The sequence below is a fragment of the Lagenorhynchus albirostris genome, chromosome 2, assembly GCF_949774975.1.
Source record: "Lagenorhynchus albirostris chromosome 2, mLagAlb1.1, whole genome shotgun sequence".
In the NCBI taxonomy this organism is placed as follows: Eukaryota; Metazoa; Chordata; class Mammalia; order Artiodactyla; family Delphinidae; genus Lagenorhynchus; species Lagenorhynchus albirostris.
The window spans coordinates 111,547,424-111,566,439 of record NC_083096.1 but is presented as its reverse complement, the minus strand read 5'-3'; the positions used below and the strand labels follow the sequence as shown (position 1 = coordinate 111,566,439).

The 19,016-nt window shown below is 38.8% G+C and overlaps 1 protein-coding gene across 1 annotated transcript in view; it reads right to left on the bottom strand.

Annotated features, from left to right (window-relative positions):
- DDAH1 (dimethylarginine dimethylaminohydrolase 1) overlaps positions 1 to 19,016 on the bottom strand; it is a 153,966-nt gene that overhangs the window by 32,632 nt on the left and 102,318 nt on the right. The window contains exons 2-4 of the mRNA XM_060139639.1: positions 10,864 to 10,963; positions 3,440 to 3,513; positions 2,517 to 2,636 (exon numbers count right to left, since the gene is read on the bottom strand). Coding sequence (XP_059995622.1) covers positions 2,517 to 2,636; positions 3,440 to 3,513; positions 10,864 to 10,963 — 294 coding nt within the window. The remainder of the gene's footprint in view (positions 1 to 2,516; positions 2,637 to 3,439; positions 3,514 to 10,863; positions 10,964 to 19,016) is intronic.

Below are 19,016 nucleotides of genomic sequence, written 5' to 3'. Positions count from 1 at the left end.
AACCTTTTTGATGCTAGGAACATGGCGGGTGGGCACTTGCTAACTCCATAGGCCCATAGTTTATGAAGCACATTTGCTGATGGAAAATTCAATCCCCAAAAATGTCTTTCTACTCAGTGAGGATTATTTATAGCTTCTGACACAGAAGGTTTCAAGTTTAGAGTGAACATCACTATTAACACTAACTCAAATGAACTTTAAAGGAAGGAGGACTATAAAATCCTCATAGGATGCCCTTAAAAGATGTGGTCTTAGAGGACTTGACAATGGGAAAGGAAAGATTAAGGGAGAAATGTGAGTGAGTTGCCAAGGCATACAATGGGACTTGGGGCTTGGCTTTCTTTTTTCATGTCATCAGTGGCCCTCTTTTCTGATTGCAGGGTCTTTCCCCTCCATTTTTTTTTTTTTTTTTTGCAAAAGGAATGATGGTCCAACACCTCTGTAGTAATACAGCCTCTTTTGCTCAGAGCCTGTGGGTACCCAGACTCCTACTTCATGGAGATAAACTCATCTCTTGCTCACTTTTACGTCCCAGCCTCTTTAGATGTCACCTGCCCCATCCAGCTATCTGGGAGCCCACAAGAAAACTCTTCATTAGTTGGGCTAGTTTGCCCACATCTCATGAATATATTTTGCTTAGTTTTTGCTTATTCCATGTCCCCACCTGTAACACTCTCTCACTGAATCCCACCCTGATAAATCCTTCAAGACCCACATCTAGCCACATTTTCTTCATGAAGTTTTCTCTGAATATCTAAACCTCAAGAGTTTCCTCTTCTCCTCTGAATAATAGTTAGGGCTATTTCATATAACAGTGCTAGTTAACCATATTGTATTATCTCTTAGTTTGTTATATGTTAGTTTCTCCAGATTATTTAAGTTAGGGACCAGTTTGAGTTAGGGACCTATTGGTTAGAGACCAAGCTATTTGAGTTAGGGACCTAGTTTACCCAAAATGGCAGATGGGGCTACTTTTTCTAGTTTGTCTACCCAGAGAGGTTCTTTCTGCTAATTCACACAAAGACACACTACAGACCAACTTCAGCCTTTTCCTTCTCTTGTAATCAATTTCAGACATGTACAGACCAACCCAGCTGCCATGGAGTTAGTCCCTGAGGAGAAATATAATCTTTCTAGATCCTCTAAGTAACACCATTCATCAGATGTTTTCCTTCAAGACACCATTTTTTTTTATATGCAGAAAGTTGACATAGCCTTCCAGCTGAAACAGAACAAAAGACATTCTCTAAAGGCAACAGAAAAAGCCCCAAATTCAAAATCTGAGGTAGATTGTTCAACAAGAATTGTTAAAGGTCCTAGAAATACAATCAGAGATACAGTTTGAGAAAAGGAAGAAAGGCCAAGTGAGCTGACTGAAGAAGTTGCAGATAATGCGAAGGGGAAAGTCAGCAAGTGGGAGGCAATGATTACTTCCCAGACAAACCATACCAAGTCTAGCACTGAGGCAGAAGAGTAAAGACCTGATAGGGCAAACAAATAAATTGTATACCTTGGGGCACACAGACTTCCTCTCTTTGCCTAAGAGGAGTTACTGTCTTGGTCCTCTAATAAGTCATGTGTAGTGCAGGACCACCTGAGAGGAGGGGGCAAAAAGTAGTCCCAGCCCAGCATTTAGTATTAGCCTTGCGATCTGGGGTGAGCCACTCGATCTAGTTCTTAACTGCAAAATAGAGATAAAACCACCTCCCACATTTATTTATTCATCATTCTCTTTATTTAAGGACCACCATGGGCCAAGCACAAAGGCGCACATGGTGAGCAAAACAGACATGGTTTTTGCCCTTATGAAGTGTCCAGATAATCTCCCAGGTTGTTAGTTACAGAGACGAAATGTGCCTTTGAACTGTAAAGCACTGTAACGATGGAAGGTCTTCTTCACTATCAGTGACTTCCACTCTCAATCTAGCTATGTGACCCAAGGCAAGTTGTAATTTTTCTGGACTTTCCTTTCCTATCTGTGAAATAAGAAAATTTCCTTTCCTAAAATTTAAGTATTCCAATGCAAATGAAGAAGTTAAGATTTTTAGGTACTTCTGAATCATGTCTTTCTAAAAGATTATTATGAAATAGTTCAGAAATACAAAAGGATAAGAATAATGTAATGACCCCATGTGTACCAATTACCTGACTTAGATAAAACATTACCAAGAGCTCTACTGGTGGGATGCCTTCCTTTTCCCCAGAAGAGAGAACTGTGATGAGTTTGGTATTTATTTTTCTGAATCGGCCTTTCCAGGTAACCTGCTGTGTAAGTAAGAATGGTTCACCAGTGAAGAACTCTTCCTATAAGTGTCCTTCCCAGGAAGAGTACTTATTAGGTGTTCCCAGTTCCTGATAAATGTGAGGTCATGACAGTGTACATCACAGAAAGCTCAAGTACCAGCCTGTTCTCTCCCTGCCACCCTTGCTTGCTGTCCACCCAGTAGACAGAATTAGGAAAACCATGCAGCAGGCAGCACCTACTGCCTTTAGAAAGAGCAAAGTTTTATATTTACCTTGAGAGCCTTCTGTGCAGATTCACTGGATCCAATTGCGATTAGGTTAGGCCCAGCCATGCTGCAGAAACTCTTCAAGTGCAAAGCTTCGACCACTGGGACTGTGGAGACCGCATAGTCCTATGCATATAATAGAAACAAGTAGTTTGGCATTTCAGAATAATTCTAAAACGCATTCAAATCTGCTCAAAACATTCTTGCTCTTCTGGAGGCTGCCAGGGTCCCTGAACATCTGGAAGGAAAACTGGGACCCACAAGTTTGGATATTGCCAGTTAAATGAAGATCGCTTCTAAACAGAAAGTGCAGAGCCCCCTTCCCGACGTGTGACTGCGTCAACAGCTTCACTGGCTGACCTATGTAGTGGGCTACTCTGGAAGGATGAATATCCTGTGTAAACAAGAGCCTCACATCGTCATGGGGAACAGAGCTTTTTGGGGATTACATCCCTTCCTAAGCAGTCTGGTGAGCCCATCTGCTAACGATCAACAGAGTAAAGGGACCTTGGGAGGATGTATGTGCAATGCCTAGCCGAGTTTCCAGCACACAGTAGGCACCCAAGTACAGGTGATCTTTGATTCCAATCTGAAAAATCCACATTTCATGTTAGAGGCAATTGGGACTCCAGATTTTTTTTTTAAGTCATCGATTGTGCTAGAAACATCTGCCAGGTGGTTGTATGAGTATACACTGGGAGAAAACAGATGTCCATGATAACTTTGTCTGTTGCTGCTGTGGGAGTCCCATGAAGCCTATTTATTAAGTTCTAGCTTCTAAAACTTCTAGCAAGCATACAAACATTAGGAATTATTTTGCAAAGCCTGTGACATAGAAATACCATTATTCATGACATATTGATTCAATGGGTCTATGAATGTTTATTAGGTAGTTACTCTGTGCCAGGCATAAATTATCCTTTACCTACCTTAAAGGTATCAGCCAAGATTTCAGCACCTCGTTGATTTGTCCTTTTGGAAAGGCCCACAAAAAACTCTCTGCCTGTAATACATGTCATGGAACACAGTCAGTGGGTGGCACCAGAGATGGCGTACTATTTCTCTATCTATAAATGAAGACCTTAAAGCATCACACAGTTCTTTCCTACCGTAGAGGGAAGCTCCACTTGTACTCCGACCCCTGCTCTCTTTACACAAATCTGGTTTCAAATTATTGCCTTTAAAAATAAACTTTTTAAATTCATAGACGCAGAAAGTAGAATGGTGATTGCCAGGGGCTGATGCAGGGGAGGAGGGAGGGGGGAAATAGGGAGTCAGTGTTTAATGGGTATGATGTTTCATTTTGGGAAGGCAGAAAAGTGCTGGAGATGGATGGTGGTGATAGTTGCACAACGTGAATGTAGTTAATAACTCTGAACTGTACATTTAAAAGTGGTTAAATGGTAAATTTTATGTTATGTATATTTTACCACAATAAGAGAATAAAGTTTTTATTTAGGAAACCATAGAATTAAACACATTAATAACTTGTAATCAGAAATTAAGCAATAGCAATGACAAGTTAGCAGAGCTTCCTTTTTTTCCCCTAAAAGAACAATACTAGACAGTCTTGATCAGCTCAAATACCTTTTTCTATAATGTTGATATAAGGGCTGAAGAAACCATCTGGGTAAAGTGAGTTTAGTGCTGCCTGGTCTTCAGGTCTGAGCTCTAACAGCTGTTTTTAAAACAATACACCCATTTATTTCAAATCAACCATCAAAGGTTGATGTAGATAGTGCCTATCTACAAAGCACTAAAGTTTAGAAGAATGAAACTTTCTACTTATTTGGCTTTTCTGAAATTCTACAATTTTTCTTCTCAGAAGGCAAAACATTAAGTAAAAATGGTCTCCTAGTTATAGGCAAAAAAACAACTATAGTAGATAGAGTTAGGCAATACATAAATGTAGGAATTCTTATCCTCCCTTAATTCTTTGGAAAAGAATTCGACATGAAATGTGGAAAAAAAATTCCAAGAGAAATCAGTATATATTTTGCCTCAGAACAAGTACAAGAAGTGTAGCCATGGAGAAAGAATTGCTTGATAGACTTTACAGCTATTACAACTTTTATCTTCGTGGTGTCCTTATAAAAGGGGTAAAAGACATAGGTCAAATGATGTTATGATAAATTCCATTGGCTTATGCTGTTAGCAGACACAGGAATTGTTGACGGCATGTTGACAGTGTTTTTGGTAATGGTATGATTGTATTGTCCCTTAAGAAAACTCACTACATACAAATCAAAACTTAAGTAAGAGAAAGATCCTTTACTTAACAAAAGTATTACTCACTTTATTAAAAAAGTCAGTTGAAATTTAAAAAAAATCAAATTTCCTTAATTCTCTTCAGATAAATATAGATTTATAAATTAGATTTACATTTTTAAGAAAAACATTTAATGCATTAAGCAAATTTAAATGCATTTACAGTGGGCCTTACACATTATTTCCATTTTAAAAGACTAAGATGAGATAGGAACGTACAAAGAAACGCAAACTGCTTATCTCTTTAAAAAGTAAGTTTAGGGCTTCCCTGGTGGCGCAGCGGTTAGGAATCTGCCTGCCGATGCAGGGGACAGGGGTTCGATCCCTGGTCTGGGAGGATTCCACATGCCGCGGAGCAACAAATCCTGTGCGCCACAACTACTGAGCCTGTGCCCTAGAGCCTGCGAGCCACAACTACTGAAGCCTGCGTGCCTAGAGCCTGTGCTCCACAACAAGAGAAGCCACCGCAATGAGAAGCCCATGCACCGCAACGAGATGTGGCCCCACTCTCCGCAACCAGAGAAAAGCCCGCTCGCAGCAACGAAGACCCAACGCAGCGAAAAATAAAATTAAATAAATAAATTTATTTTTAAAAAAAAGTAAGTTTAAGTTGGACTTCTGTTTCTAGCGGTATGGTGGGCTATATCCCTTAAATGGCCTTCCTGATAAAAACAACTGAAGTACTGGAATCAAAATATTAAAAAGGCTTTTTTTTGGTGTTGTGTCTCTTATGTCATTTTCTTCTATACCAATTCACCATCTTTTTTCTTTTTTCCTTCCTTACCTCATTCTTTCATAGGAGATATCAGGTCATTTGTTCTACTGACTTTCCTACAGTCTGGATTTGGTTGATTGCTTCCTTGTGTACCATCTAACATTAAATTGTTCCTTTATCCTTTGTATTTTTTGGCAAACTGATAGTCTATGTAGATGCTTCTTTAGATTCTTGTTCAAATGTTTTTTGTTTTTTTTTTTTGGATAGGACTACTTCAGAGGTGGGGCTGTACTTCTATTGCATCACATCCTGAGGCACATGACTGACTGTCACACTTTCAGTGATGCTAGAATGATCAGTGTGTTCAGGTGGTATCAGCCGGATTCCTCCATTATAAAGTCCCCCACTCATTTTTTTTTTTTTTTTTTTTTGCGGTACGCGGGCCTCTCACTCTTGTGGCCTCTCCCATTGCTGAGCACAGGCTCCAGACGCGCAGGCTCAGAGGCCATGGCTCACGGGTCCAGCCGCTCCGCGGCATGTGCGATCTTCCCGGACTGGGGCACGAACCCGCGTCCCCTGCATCGGCAGGCAGACTCTCAACCACTGCGCCACCAAGGAAGCCCCCCCCCACTCATTTTTTAAAAATTGTTGTTTCATTCCTTTATCTTTTTTTTTTTTCCCCACCGTGTGGCATGCGGGATCTTAGTTCCCCGACCAGGGATTGAACCCGTGCCCTCTGCATTGGGAGTGTGGACTCTTAACCACTGGACCGCCAGGGAAGTCCCTCATATAAAAGTTTTTACATCCTTTGATGATCATCGCACAGGTCCATTGTTTTATTAGGGATCTACAATTACTGGCTAGAATTCTAAAAATAAAAACTTTTCTCAATCAAGTATTTGGTCTACTTGAAATAGAATTCACAAAGAAAAGATAGGCTAAATGCTTGAGTCTTTCCTTTAAATTTATCAATTATCACAATAATGAGTTGGTATCCCAGCAACTTATAATAATGACAAATATGTTTTTTTAAAAAACATCATTATCCACTAATAAGCCAAAGAATAAATCATAATGGAAATCAGAAAATATTTGGAATTAATGATAACAAAAATATTCATATCAAAACACAAAGGATTCAGCTAAAGCTGTACTTGAAAAGCTTTACAGCCTTAAATGCTTACTTTAAGAAGAAGAAAGGTTCAAAATTAAAGAGACAAAATTCCACCTTGAAATTCAAAGAAAAAAGAACAATAAAAACAAAGGAATTTGAAGGAAGGAAATACAGGTAGAAACAGGAAGAGAAAAGGAAACATATAAGAGAGAGGGTTTAATAAAGCCCAAAGTTGGTTCTTTGAAAAGATTAATACAATTGACAGATCTCTGGCAAGAAATAGAAGGCACAAATAAACATTATGAACGAAAAGGGGACATAGCTGTAGTTGTCGTGAAACTTAAAGCAGATATTAAGAAAATATGAATAACTTTATAGCCAACATTTTAAAAACTTAGATAAAATAAATAAAGTCTCAGAAAACAAAACTCACCAAAACTGGCTCAGAAAAACCTCAATAGTCATATAATCATTACAGAAACAGAACTGGTTTAAAATCTCCCCACAAAGAAAGCACCAGGTCCACAGGGCCTGTTTATAGGTAAGTTCTACCAAAGTTCAAGGAATGCACAATTAAAGTTGTACTGATTTTAGAGAACAGAAACATAGGAAATATTCCCTAATACATTTCATATGAGGTTAACATAGCTTCAACCAAAGCCAGACAAGGATAACAAAAAAGAAAAATTATAGGCCACAGAAACAAAATCTTAAACAATCATCTAATTGTTTAGATAATTAAACAATTAAATACACACTAAATACAGCACTAATAAAAAGCGAATATATCTTCATCAAGTTTGATTTCATCCCAGGGATGTAAACTTTGACCATTGATATCAGAAAATCAATTAATGTAATTAACCACATCAATAGATTAAAGAAAAAAATCACATAATCATTGAATCAAAATAAGAGTTCACCACCTGAAATTCCATTTCTAGCTGTTTACTTTAGAGAAACTCTTATACACGTCCCCAAGAGACACACACAAGACTGTACATAGCAGCATTGAAGATAGTAGACAAAAACTGAAAAGCACTCAAACATACATCAACAGTAAAATGAATAAATACATCATTCGGTATTCTTACCATGGAATTCCACACAGCAGTGAAAATAAATGAACTCCAGCTACATGGATCAAGTTAGATCAACGGCAGAAAAATCACACAAGAGTTCATACAGTATCACCCTAATTACAGAAGCCGTAAGAAAAGCGAAACTAAACAACATATAATTTTAGGAATGCATATATTGAGGTAAAACTCAAAGAAAGACAAGACAGTGATTAACACAAAATTCAGGCTACCTCAAGCTGGGAGGAGAGAAAGTTTGGGAGTGGGGCTTCCATGGTCCTGGCAATGTTCTATTTCTTAAGCCAGGTGTTAGGTACTCAGGTGATCATTTTTATTATTGGTCTTTAAACTGTACATAAACATTTTATAACTCTTTTTTATATGCTCCATATTTCACAAAAATAAATAAATGAAAGTAGAGGTAAGTTGATGTTGTCTATTTAAGAGAAATAGGACTGAAACAACTTCTACCAGTAGCTGCTTGCTTGACTGACAGAGTTCCCAGCAGAACTGGAGCTGGAAACCTCTTTCCTTCTGTCCATTTCCTGATGAATTATTAATGAAGCTCTGAGTTACAGAAGGAAGAAGACACAGAGTGTATGGGAAGCGCTCCAGATTTTGGTTCTTACTCAACTGCGTAATCTAAAAATTGAGTGGTGATGTTTGTACAATGTTGTGAATGTAATTAATGCCACTCCAATTGTACACTGAAAGATGGTTAAAATGGCAAATTTTATGTTATATATATTTTACTACAATTTTTAAAAAGGGAAAAAATCGAGAAGTAGGAAATAGAAGGTAGGACCACACATTAGGTATGAATGAGAAGCCAAGCAGATAAAGATCTTAATATCACAACACTATCTCAGTTTTCAATAACATACTTTTAAGGTATTCAGTATTGAATAATACCAAAACAAAGCTTACAGATAGTGTCCAAGGCAAACCTCAATACTTAGTACCTTATTAGAAGTTATGGGAAAAACATTAGGCTTGAGATGCTGTGGAAAGACCTTTGACCGATGGAAGAGGTTCCTAAACTTTGCCGAAACAATGAGAAGATTTTAGGGAATCTTGTTCAGCTCAGCTGTTGAGATAACTAAACGGCTGTGAATACAGCTTGCATTTTTTTGTTTTTTTTTTTAATAAATTCGTTTTATTTATTTATTTAGCTGCGTTGGGTCTTCGTTTCTGTGCGAGGGCTTTCTCTGGTTGCGGCAAGCAGGGGCCACTCTTCATTGCGGTGCGCGGGCCTCTCACTGTCGCGGCCTCTCCTGTTGTGGAGCACAGGCTCCAGATGCACAGGCTCAGTAGTTGTGGCTCATGGGCCCAGTTGCTCCACGGCATGTGGGATCTTCCCAGACCAGGGCTCGAACCCGTGTCCCCTGCATTGGCAGGCAGATTATCAACCAATGCACCACCAGGGAAGCCCCTACAGCTTGTTTTAAATCATTCTTCAAATAGCATCAGTACCTGCTCACAGCAAGTTATTTATTATACAGCTATGTTCTGGTAAAAAAGAATTTTATTGTAAGGAAGTGTGAGTAACACATCTAGCTTTTCACAAAAGCCTGTTTTCTAAGAGAAACAGACTGTTGTTCTGTGCTACTGAAAAGAACGAAAAGTGCCATCAATGGGAGACACAAAGAATATTCTAGGGGCTTCCCTGGTGGCGCAGTGGTTGAGAGTCCGCCTGCCGATGCAGGGGACACGGGTTCGAGCCCTGGTCTGGGAAGATCCCACATGCCGTGGAGTGGCTGGGCCCGTGAGCCATGGCCGCTGAGCCTGCGCGTCCGGAGCCTGTACTCCGCAACGGGAGAGGCCACAGCAGTGAGAGGCCCGCGTACCGCAAAAAGAAAAAAAAAGGAATATTCTAAGCGGAACTTACTAGGCAGATTCAAAGAATGCCTGAGTCGGCTTGGACACAACTGGAGCTGAGAATGCAGCGTAGGTCTCTCTGACCCCTTGTTCTGTGTTCTTATGGCTCAGTGGGTGTGCACATCAAACCCCAGAGGGAGGCCCATTGCCTGTGACAGTGGTGGCACAGGCTGTGCAGGGCACAACTCCAGGGGACGCTTTCCACAAACCTATGATAAAAATGGCGCCCCCTGGGGCTCGGTGACACAGACCCCACTCACAAGTATGTGACACCAAGCAAGGAACTATATGAATGTCCCAGGATAAAGACTCCTCCTCCTCCAGGAACATTAATTTTTTCAAAATTTAAGTTATATAAAACATTTTTATATTAAAATGAAGATGGCTATATTTTGTCTATATACATGGGATTCGATACAAAATTCACATCAGCTAAAATATTGGACTTCCAAGAAGCTCCATGCTTTCAGTGGGCCACATGGGTCTACATTCCCAAATCTCTGGGACCAGCCTCTGCTGTTAGGGCTACATCTGCGAAACAGGTGTTTATTCTTTGACAAGTAGGGGAAAATAAACTCTCATTATCAATTAAAAATTATTGATTGTCTTGTTTATCAATATAACTAGAATGAACCTGGTGACCCAGATTTTAGCACGTGACTTTACAAAAACAATAATAATATGATCATAAAGAGTTGGAAAGGTTAAACGCTAAAATTACCATTTCTTTAGTAGCTATATTATATACAGTATAAAAACTGATTTCAGTTAGATCAATAATAATATCAGCTGTTTCTATTTTGTTGAGTTCTGCTATTATTCATTTGGCATTAAGCCAAGCCAATCTGCACTGAAAAGTATTTAAATCTATCTTGCCATCTGGGAAGAAAATTATTTGTAAATGACACATCTTGAATTAAGAGTCTTTCCAATACAGCCCAGATATACTGTCACACAATGCAAAGCTATGCAACCCATAAACTAATATTGTAGAACACAGTAGACACAACCTATAAAATGATATGTATATACTGATAACGTGTAAAAATATGCAAATACGTGCATACAAAAGTACTAAAGGTACTTTAATATTCAATAAAAAAGTATTCAATAACCCAAATATTGAAATGATTATCTTTGAATGAAAGGTCATTTTTAATTTTCTCTCTTTTGTGCTTTTCTGTATTTTCCAAATTACCCTTACTTTGGTAATTAAAAAAAAAAACTATAATTAAACAAGGGGATATAGGCCAGGTATTAGAAATATTTTTAGATAGGAAAGAGTAAGTACAACTCTACCTGTGAATAAGACATCTCCACCATCTAAGGTTGCATTTTCATCTTTCATCTCTACTATGTTGAGCTGAAGTTTTTCTAATGCTTCTTTCATCAGGTCAACCTGTTGAAAATAAAATGATTCAGATTAATATTCTACCATTTTCTAACAAGAAAACTAATCATCTAAAACTTCAGAACACTGAATTATGTCCCCATGTGCACACATATACAATGCACACCCTAATGAATTTGTGAATGTGTGTAGTATAGTTTGGACCAGCCATGATCATTTGCAAGAGAAGAAATTATCTATTAGGAATTGTCCATTTTGTCTCCTAGTCTAACATCAAGTCAATATTATACTCCTTTCGTTCTGTCGGAGTCTGACTATTTAGAGGACACGGTTGAAGGTGTGACTAATTAGGGCACAAGAGTCAAGAGAGGTGGGAGGCAGATCATCCAACCTTCCTACCCATCCCAGAAAAACAGAAGATTTAATTTTAAATCTTAAGTCAGTCATTCAGTCAGAATTGCACACACAGAGTAATATGTGGAAGGAATATCAATGACAATAACCAATAACTTGAAATCTCAGCCCATTGGAGAGTCACTGTTTTCTATTCAAATATTTTCTAAAATGTCAGAACATCTAAGGCTTCTCTGTAAATCTGAACTGTTATTTAAATTTAACCTAGGTCTCTAGAGGTGATTAACAAATACAATAATCGTAATCAAACCCAAGAATACCTGAAAATGAATTTCGGGATCTTTCTATGATCCCAGGGTACAGTCTAAAGCACAGAGATATCCTGGGCTGAACTAGGGAACACTTGTAGTAAGGTTTATATTAATGCAAGAAAAAAATGTAAGGCATAACAAATGCCCTTTGAAATCCTTCCAGCAGTTCAACAAAACAATTTAAATATTTCTGAAGGTCTGTATAACTTTTAACATGGTAAAGGTCTACATTGAGAAGACATGAACAGGGACTAAGGGAAAAACAGGAGATCACGTGACACTGGGAAAAGTAAAAGTTCTGCCAAAATACAGCATGCCCCAGTACACATAGTGAAGTCGTTAAGGAAGAGTTTAGGAGACATAAATATAGCAGAGTAACTTCTAAAGTAATAAAAACATGGAAATACTTTGACAGCAAGCCTGACATTCATGAAGTCAAAAAAATTAAAGAGAATGCAAAATAAAATAAATATATCATCTCATCCTTGTCCTGGAACTCGTGTAAAAATTCCACAAACCAGAGTGACTCAGAACAATAAAAAATTATTTCCATAGATGAAATGGTCTTAAAGTAATAAATACATCTAGTGACCTCTTTTAAACAGTAGAATAGGTTTTCCTATATAACAGGAAGTGAAATCGTTGCTAGAGCATAAAAAAGAAGGAAAACAATATCTACCATGACTCATTGGGCTACAGTGAACCCAGGAAAACACACAACTGCTTCCTTCCAGCATCTGCCTCTGTGTCCATGGAAACTTCATTGAGTTTAGAGAAATCATGAGAACTGAGCTACTGTTACCTTTTGTTTCTATTATGAATGCTACTGCTTCCGTTATAAGTTAACATTTCAGAGGTTACTAGGAATTCAGCAATAACATGAGAAGTTTATATGCAATAGCTCAGGAACTTTATTCAACTCTTAATTAAGAGTTCAAAGAGAACAGAAGTAGGGAGATTAACAGATACCAGTTTCAGGAACATTGCACTTCTTTATAGGTCCTATGTCTTTCAAATTAATGTTTTAGGGATAAAATTCTTGCAGTTTCTTAAAAGTTAAAACAGCTGCACTGACATGAAAAAACTGGCTTTTGTGTAAGGGCTGTACTTAAAAAAAAAAATTCAGTCACATCTATATAAACAAAGTCATCAGGATAGGTCCATACCACAAACATGGGTAATACTATTACTTTCAGAGTTAAGGGTATGGACAAGTTTAAAAAATGTTTTAAACATTAAGTAGACAGTCTTGAGAATTGCAGGACCATATGGCATCAGACGTGCAATGCTAACCCGGATGAAATTTCTGAAGAAGAAACAAGAGAGGCTGAACCCAGAGGCTCAGCTCCATTGAGAACTGCACACTCTTTGGCACAGGGGTTCCATGAAGCAGACAAACTCGGCTGCAAACAAGGCCCAGTGTTGCCCTGACACATGGTCCCATAACAAGCCAGCTATTCAGGTAAATAGAACACTAAATATAATTACAGAAGTGGGAATTTTTGCTGGAAAATGTCCAAACCATGAGCCTTCAAGAAACTGCCTGTTCTGTGGTTACATGGCTATGGTTAATGTTGACTTAATTAAGCTTCAAGAGGAAAAAAACCCAAAAGGCCAAAAACACACCCACCTTTCACTGAGACAGTAATCTTGCAGAGTGGAAATTAGCATTACTCAGGGTAGGGAGGAACTGTCAGAACAAATATTATTAATTCCAAAGGCTGAGTTGAATGGGTCATTTTAGCCCATGAAATTAGAAACAAAAGGGCAAATTAGAGAAACAACCTTAATTTAAACTTAACTATATTATTTTCATACTCTATTCTAAAAAATTTACAAGAACTTCTTCCTTCCCTTTTCACTCTAAATGCATTCTTTTTTTCCTTTTCTTTCTTTTTTGTTTTTAAACTTTATACTTCCATTTCTTCTTGCCCCATCTTTTCCCCTCCCACCCTTTGCTACAGATTCCTTCCCTGGCCATAGGGGGTTCAGGCCACCCCTGCTGCTTCCAACCCATATGTCTAGAGTGGGTACTATTTTTGAGGTAATTGTCTTTTTCTTTTCTTCTTCCCTTACTCCCTTTCTTTGTTTTCTGGAGTACAAGTGTTAAAAAATGTAGAGTTCTTGGGGTTACACATTCACAATCACTCCTGGGAATGTCTGTATAGTGTAGTGTTATGATCCAGGGCCTGGGGTTCAAATCACAACTCTGCTACTTATTAGCCAAGTGACCTTAGGTTGGTTAACTTTCTGAGCCTCAGTTTTCTCATCTTTAAAATGGGTGGTTAGTCATAATAGTACCAACTTCCTAGGCTCCTCCTGCACATTAAATACATGTAAAACACTTAGCACATGATAGCTGTTCAATAAACATTAGATGTGACTTTTGTTATTTTGATGAAAACCAGCTTGTGTGGACCCAGTGACAAATACTTGTACTATGAAATTGACCCACAAGAGAAAAGCTGTTGTTTTCTCTTACATTTGGATGAGTTTCTTGTTTTTTTACCACCCCATGACAGATCCCATCTGCTTTCTAGTGCATTAAAATTAGTCTTTTCTGCAAAGCCAGTGTAAAGTCAGAGCACATACACTGAGGACACACTTAAATTTAAATCATTCAAACCTGATTTCTTTCCACTGGAAGTTGTCAGGCTATACGGTAGATTTCTTGTATAATCTCTGCTTTGAAATAGCCCTCTGAAGGTAATACACAAGGTGGGAAGTGGGCCTGTCTGGTAAGATGTCCCACAGGACTCAAAAGAGCCTCAGCCAAGATGATACAGAATGATTACACTTACTGAAGACATTACACTTGGGCTTGTCTAAAGAATTCCCTCTCCTTCTCAATGCCTGGTCTCCTTTTCTGTTCTACTCTCTTCTTACTTTCTTTTACAGCTCTCATTTCTTTTCTCTCATTTGTCTATCATGTTTATATCATCATCCTACCTTCTCATTTCACTCCTTTTGGGTTCTCATGGTGAATGGAGAGAACTGGGGATTTGAATACAGTCTCTATCACGTATTAACAATATGACTTGGGATGAGTTAACTTCTCTGAGCCCAAGTTTCCTAATCTGCAAGTGGGATAATGTTTTCTCTCTAATGGGGATTATGTGAGTAACAAATAAACTAATACACATAAAGCACCTAGTTCAACACCTGACACATTGTGTTCAAAACCAGTAGTTGCTGGTATCATTATTATTTTGCCCTAAATTAACTCAGTGCTTTGGATTCTGGCTACCTTTCAAAAAAATTAAAATTAAAAATAGCATTTTCATCATTAAATAAAACATCTTTTGATACCAACTCTTCTTTTCTTCTTGCAAAATTCCGCCCAAACAAACACAAAAAAACTTTCACAGTTTTATTAGCAAGTTATTGAATATATTCCATAATAGTTTGCAATACACCATAATTAGTTTAATACTCTTCATTAAGATGCCAATATTTTCCAGTTAGCCCTATCCAAAGTTGACTTTGCTGCATATTTGCAACAACCATCCACTTTGAATGTTTCACACCTTCCCTTTGGATGCTGTGAATGTGCTCACGGGGCCTGATGAACAGTTCTGTGCTGCGCTCCCTTAAGAACCTGCACCTCCATTTGCCAAGCCACTTTCCTTTAGCTGCTTCTGCTCAGTGGGCTGCCAGATGTTCTGACTACAAATGAAGCCCTTGGCATTGGCCTGTCCACAGCCGACAAATCTCAGTCACCCACAGTTGTGCCCTGCGCTGGGAGCTGTGCTGTCAACACTATTACTAGTACGTTTTCCATGCCCATCCATTTAGATGTTCTGAGTCCCTTCTAACTAATCATATTATAAGAGCTTTAAAATTATCCTGTCATCCTATCTATACTCTGATCTACCTCTGAAGAGCTGAATAGCAGCAACATAGCTTTGCTGGTAGTGAGATGGTTTCATTTTCTCAACTTGTCACTGACTGTGTTTGGCTGTTTAATGTTAAGTATGACATGTGGATAATGCTGAGGAAGCCACTCCAGAAGCGGATGTGATGTCTCCAGCACGTCATGACACACCTGGTTTGGAACTTGCAGCGAAATTACACTGTGTTGATCCTGGTCAGACACAAACTTTCATTTGTTTATGCCACCTTAATTTTCTTTGTTAATCAGTACATCTTTGGTCACTATGGCCACTTGGACTAGTACATTTGGCTGATTTTGTAACAGTACTTAATGTCCACATCATGCTTTCACATGTATTTTCTCATTTGGTCAACATTTCAAGTTCAAGGAGATTGGTTCAAAATGGTGGAGTAGAAGGACTTGCCTCACTCCCTCTTGCGAGAACACCAGAATCACAACTAACTGCTGAACAATCATCAACAGAAAGACACTGGAATTCACCAAAAAAGATACCCCACATCCAAAGAAAAAGGAGAAGCCACAATGAGATGGTAGGAGGGGTACAATCACAATAAAATCAAATCCCGTAACTGCTGGGTGGGTGACTCACAAACTGGAGAACACTTATACCACAGAAGTTCACCCACTGGAGTGAAGGTTCTGAGTCCCACGTCAGGCTTCCGAACCTGGGGGTCCAGCAACGGGAGAAGGAATTCCGAGAGAATCAGGGTTTGAAGGCTAGCGGGATTTGATTGCAGGACTTCAACAGGACTGGGGGAAAGAGAGACTCCACTCTTGGAGGGCACACACAAAGTGTGAGCATCAGGACCCAGGGCAAGGAGCAGTGACCCTATAGGAGACTGAACCTGCTAGTGTTGGAGGGTCTTCTGGAGAGGTGGGGGGGTGGCTCGGTCTCACCGTGAGGACAAGGACACTGGCAGAAGAAGGCCTGGGAAGTACCCCTTGGCATGAGCCCTCCCAGCATCTGCCATTAGCCCCACCAAAGAGCCTGTGTAGGCTCCAGTGTTGGGTCGCCGCAGGCCAAACAACCAACAGGGAGGAAACACAGCCCCACCCATCAGCAGACAAGCAGATTAAAGTTTTACTGAGCTCTGCCCACCAGAGCAACAGCCAGCTCTACACACCACCAGTCCCTGCCATCAGGAAGCTTGCACAAGCCTCTTAGACAGCCTCATCCACCAGAGGGCAGACAGTAGAAGCAAGAACTACAATCCTGCAGCCTGTGGAACAAAAACCACATTCACAGAAAGATAGACAAGATGAAAAGGCAGAGGGCTATGTACCAGATGAAGGAACAAGATAAAATCCCAGAAAAACAACTAAATGAAGTGGAGATAGGCAACCTTCCAGAAAAAGAATTCAGAATAATGATAGTGAAGATGATCCAGGACCTTGGAAAAAGAATGGAGGCAAAGATCGAGAAGACGCAAGAAATGTTTAACAAAGATCTAGAAGAATTAAAGAACAAACAAACAGAGATGAACAATACAATAACTGAAATGAAAACTATACTAGAAGGAATCAATAGCAGAGTAACTGAGGCAGAAGAATGGATAAGTGACCTGGAAGACAGAATGGTGGAATTCACTGCTGAAGAACAGACTAAAAAGAATGAAAAGAAATGAAGACAGCTTAGGAGACCTCTGGGACAACATTAAACGGAACAACATTCACATTACAGGGGTCCCAGAAGGAGAAGAGAGAGAGAAAGGACCCGAGAAAATATCTGAAGAGATTATAGTTGAAAACTTCCCTAACATGGGAAAGGAAATAGCCACCCAACTCCAGGAAGCACAGAGAGTCCCATACAGGATAAACCCAAGGAGAAACACACCGAGACACACAGTAATCAAATTGGCAAAAATTAAAGACAAAGAAAAATTATTGAAAGCAGCAAGGGAAAAATGACAAATAACATACAAGGGAACTCCCATAAGGTTAACAGCTGATTTCTCAGCAGAAACTCTACAAGCCAAAAGGGAGTGGTATGATATACTTAAAGTGAGGAAAAAGAAAAACCTACAACCAAGATTACTCTACCCAGCAAGGATCTCATTCAGATTCAATGGAGAAATCAAAAGCTTTACAGACAAGCAAAAGCTAAGAGAATTCAGCACCACCAAACCACCTCTACAACAAATGCTAAAGGAACTTCTCTAAGTGAGAAACACAAGAGAAGGAAAGGACCTACAAAAACAAACTGAAAACGATTAAGAAAATGGTAATAGGAACATACATATCGATAATTACCTTAAACGTGAATGGCTTAAATGCTCCAACCAAAAGACACAGGCTCACTGAATGGATACAAAAACAAGACCCATATATATGCTGTCTACAAGAGACCCACTTCAGACCTCGGGACACATACAGACTGAAAGTGAGGGGATGGAAAAAGATATTCCATGCAAATGGAAATCAAAAGAAAGCTGGGGTAGCAATTCTCATATCAGACAAAAATGACCTTAAAATAAACACTATTAGAAGAGACAAAGAAGGACACTATATAATGATCAAGAGGTCAATCCAAGAAGAAGATATAAGAATTATAAATATATATGCACCCAATATAGGAGCACCTCAATACATAAGGCAACTGCTAACAGCTACCAAAGAGGAAATCGACAGTAACACAATAATAGTGGGGGACTGTAACACCTCACTTACACCAATGGACAGATCATCCAAACAGAAAATTAATAAGGAAACACAAGCTTTAAATGACACAACAGACCAGATAGATTTAACTGATATTTAAAGGACATTCCACCCAAAAACAGCAGATTACACTTTCTTCTCAAGTGCACATGGAACATTCTCCAGGATAGATCACATCTTGGGTCACAAATCAAGCCTCAGTAAATTTAAGAAAATTGAAATCATATCAAGCATCTTTTCTGACCATAGCGCTATGAGATTAGAAATCAGTTACAGGGAAAAAACTGTAAAACAAACAAACACATGGAGGCGAAACAGTATGTTACTAAATAACCAAGAGATCACTGAAGAAGACAAAGGGGAAATCACAAAATACCTAGAGACAAATGTCAATGAAAATACGATGATCCAAAACCTATGGGATGCAGCAAAAACAGTTCTAAGAGGGAAGTTTATAGCTATACAAGCCTACCTTAAGAAAGAAGAAAAATCTCAAAAATACAATCTAACCTTACACCTAAAGTAACTAGAGAAAGAAGAACAAACAAAACCCAAAGTTAGCAGAAGGAAAGAAATCATAAAGATTCGAGGAGAAATAAATGAAATAGAAACAAAGAAAACAATAGCAAAGATCAATAAAAGTAAAAGCTGGTTCTTTGAGAAGATAAATAAAATTGATAAACCATTAGCCAGACTCATCAAGCAAAAGAGGGAGAGGACTCAAATCAATAAAATTAGAAATGAAAAAGAAGTTACAACAGTCAACGCAGAAATACAAAGCACCCCGAGACTACTGCAAGCAACTCTATGCCAATAAAAAGGACAACCTGAAAGAAATGGACAAATTCTTAGAGAAGTATAACCTTCCAAGACTGAACCAGGA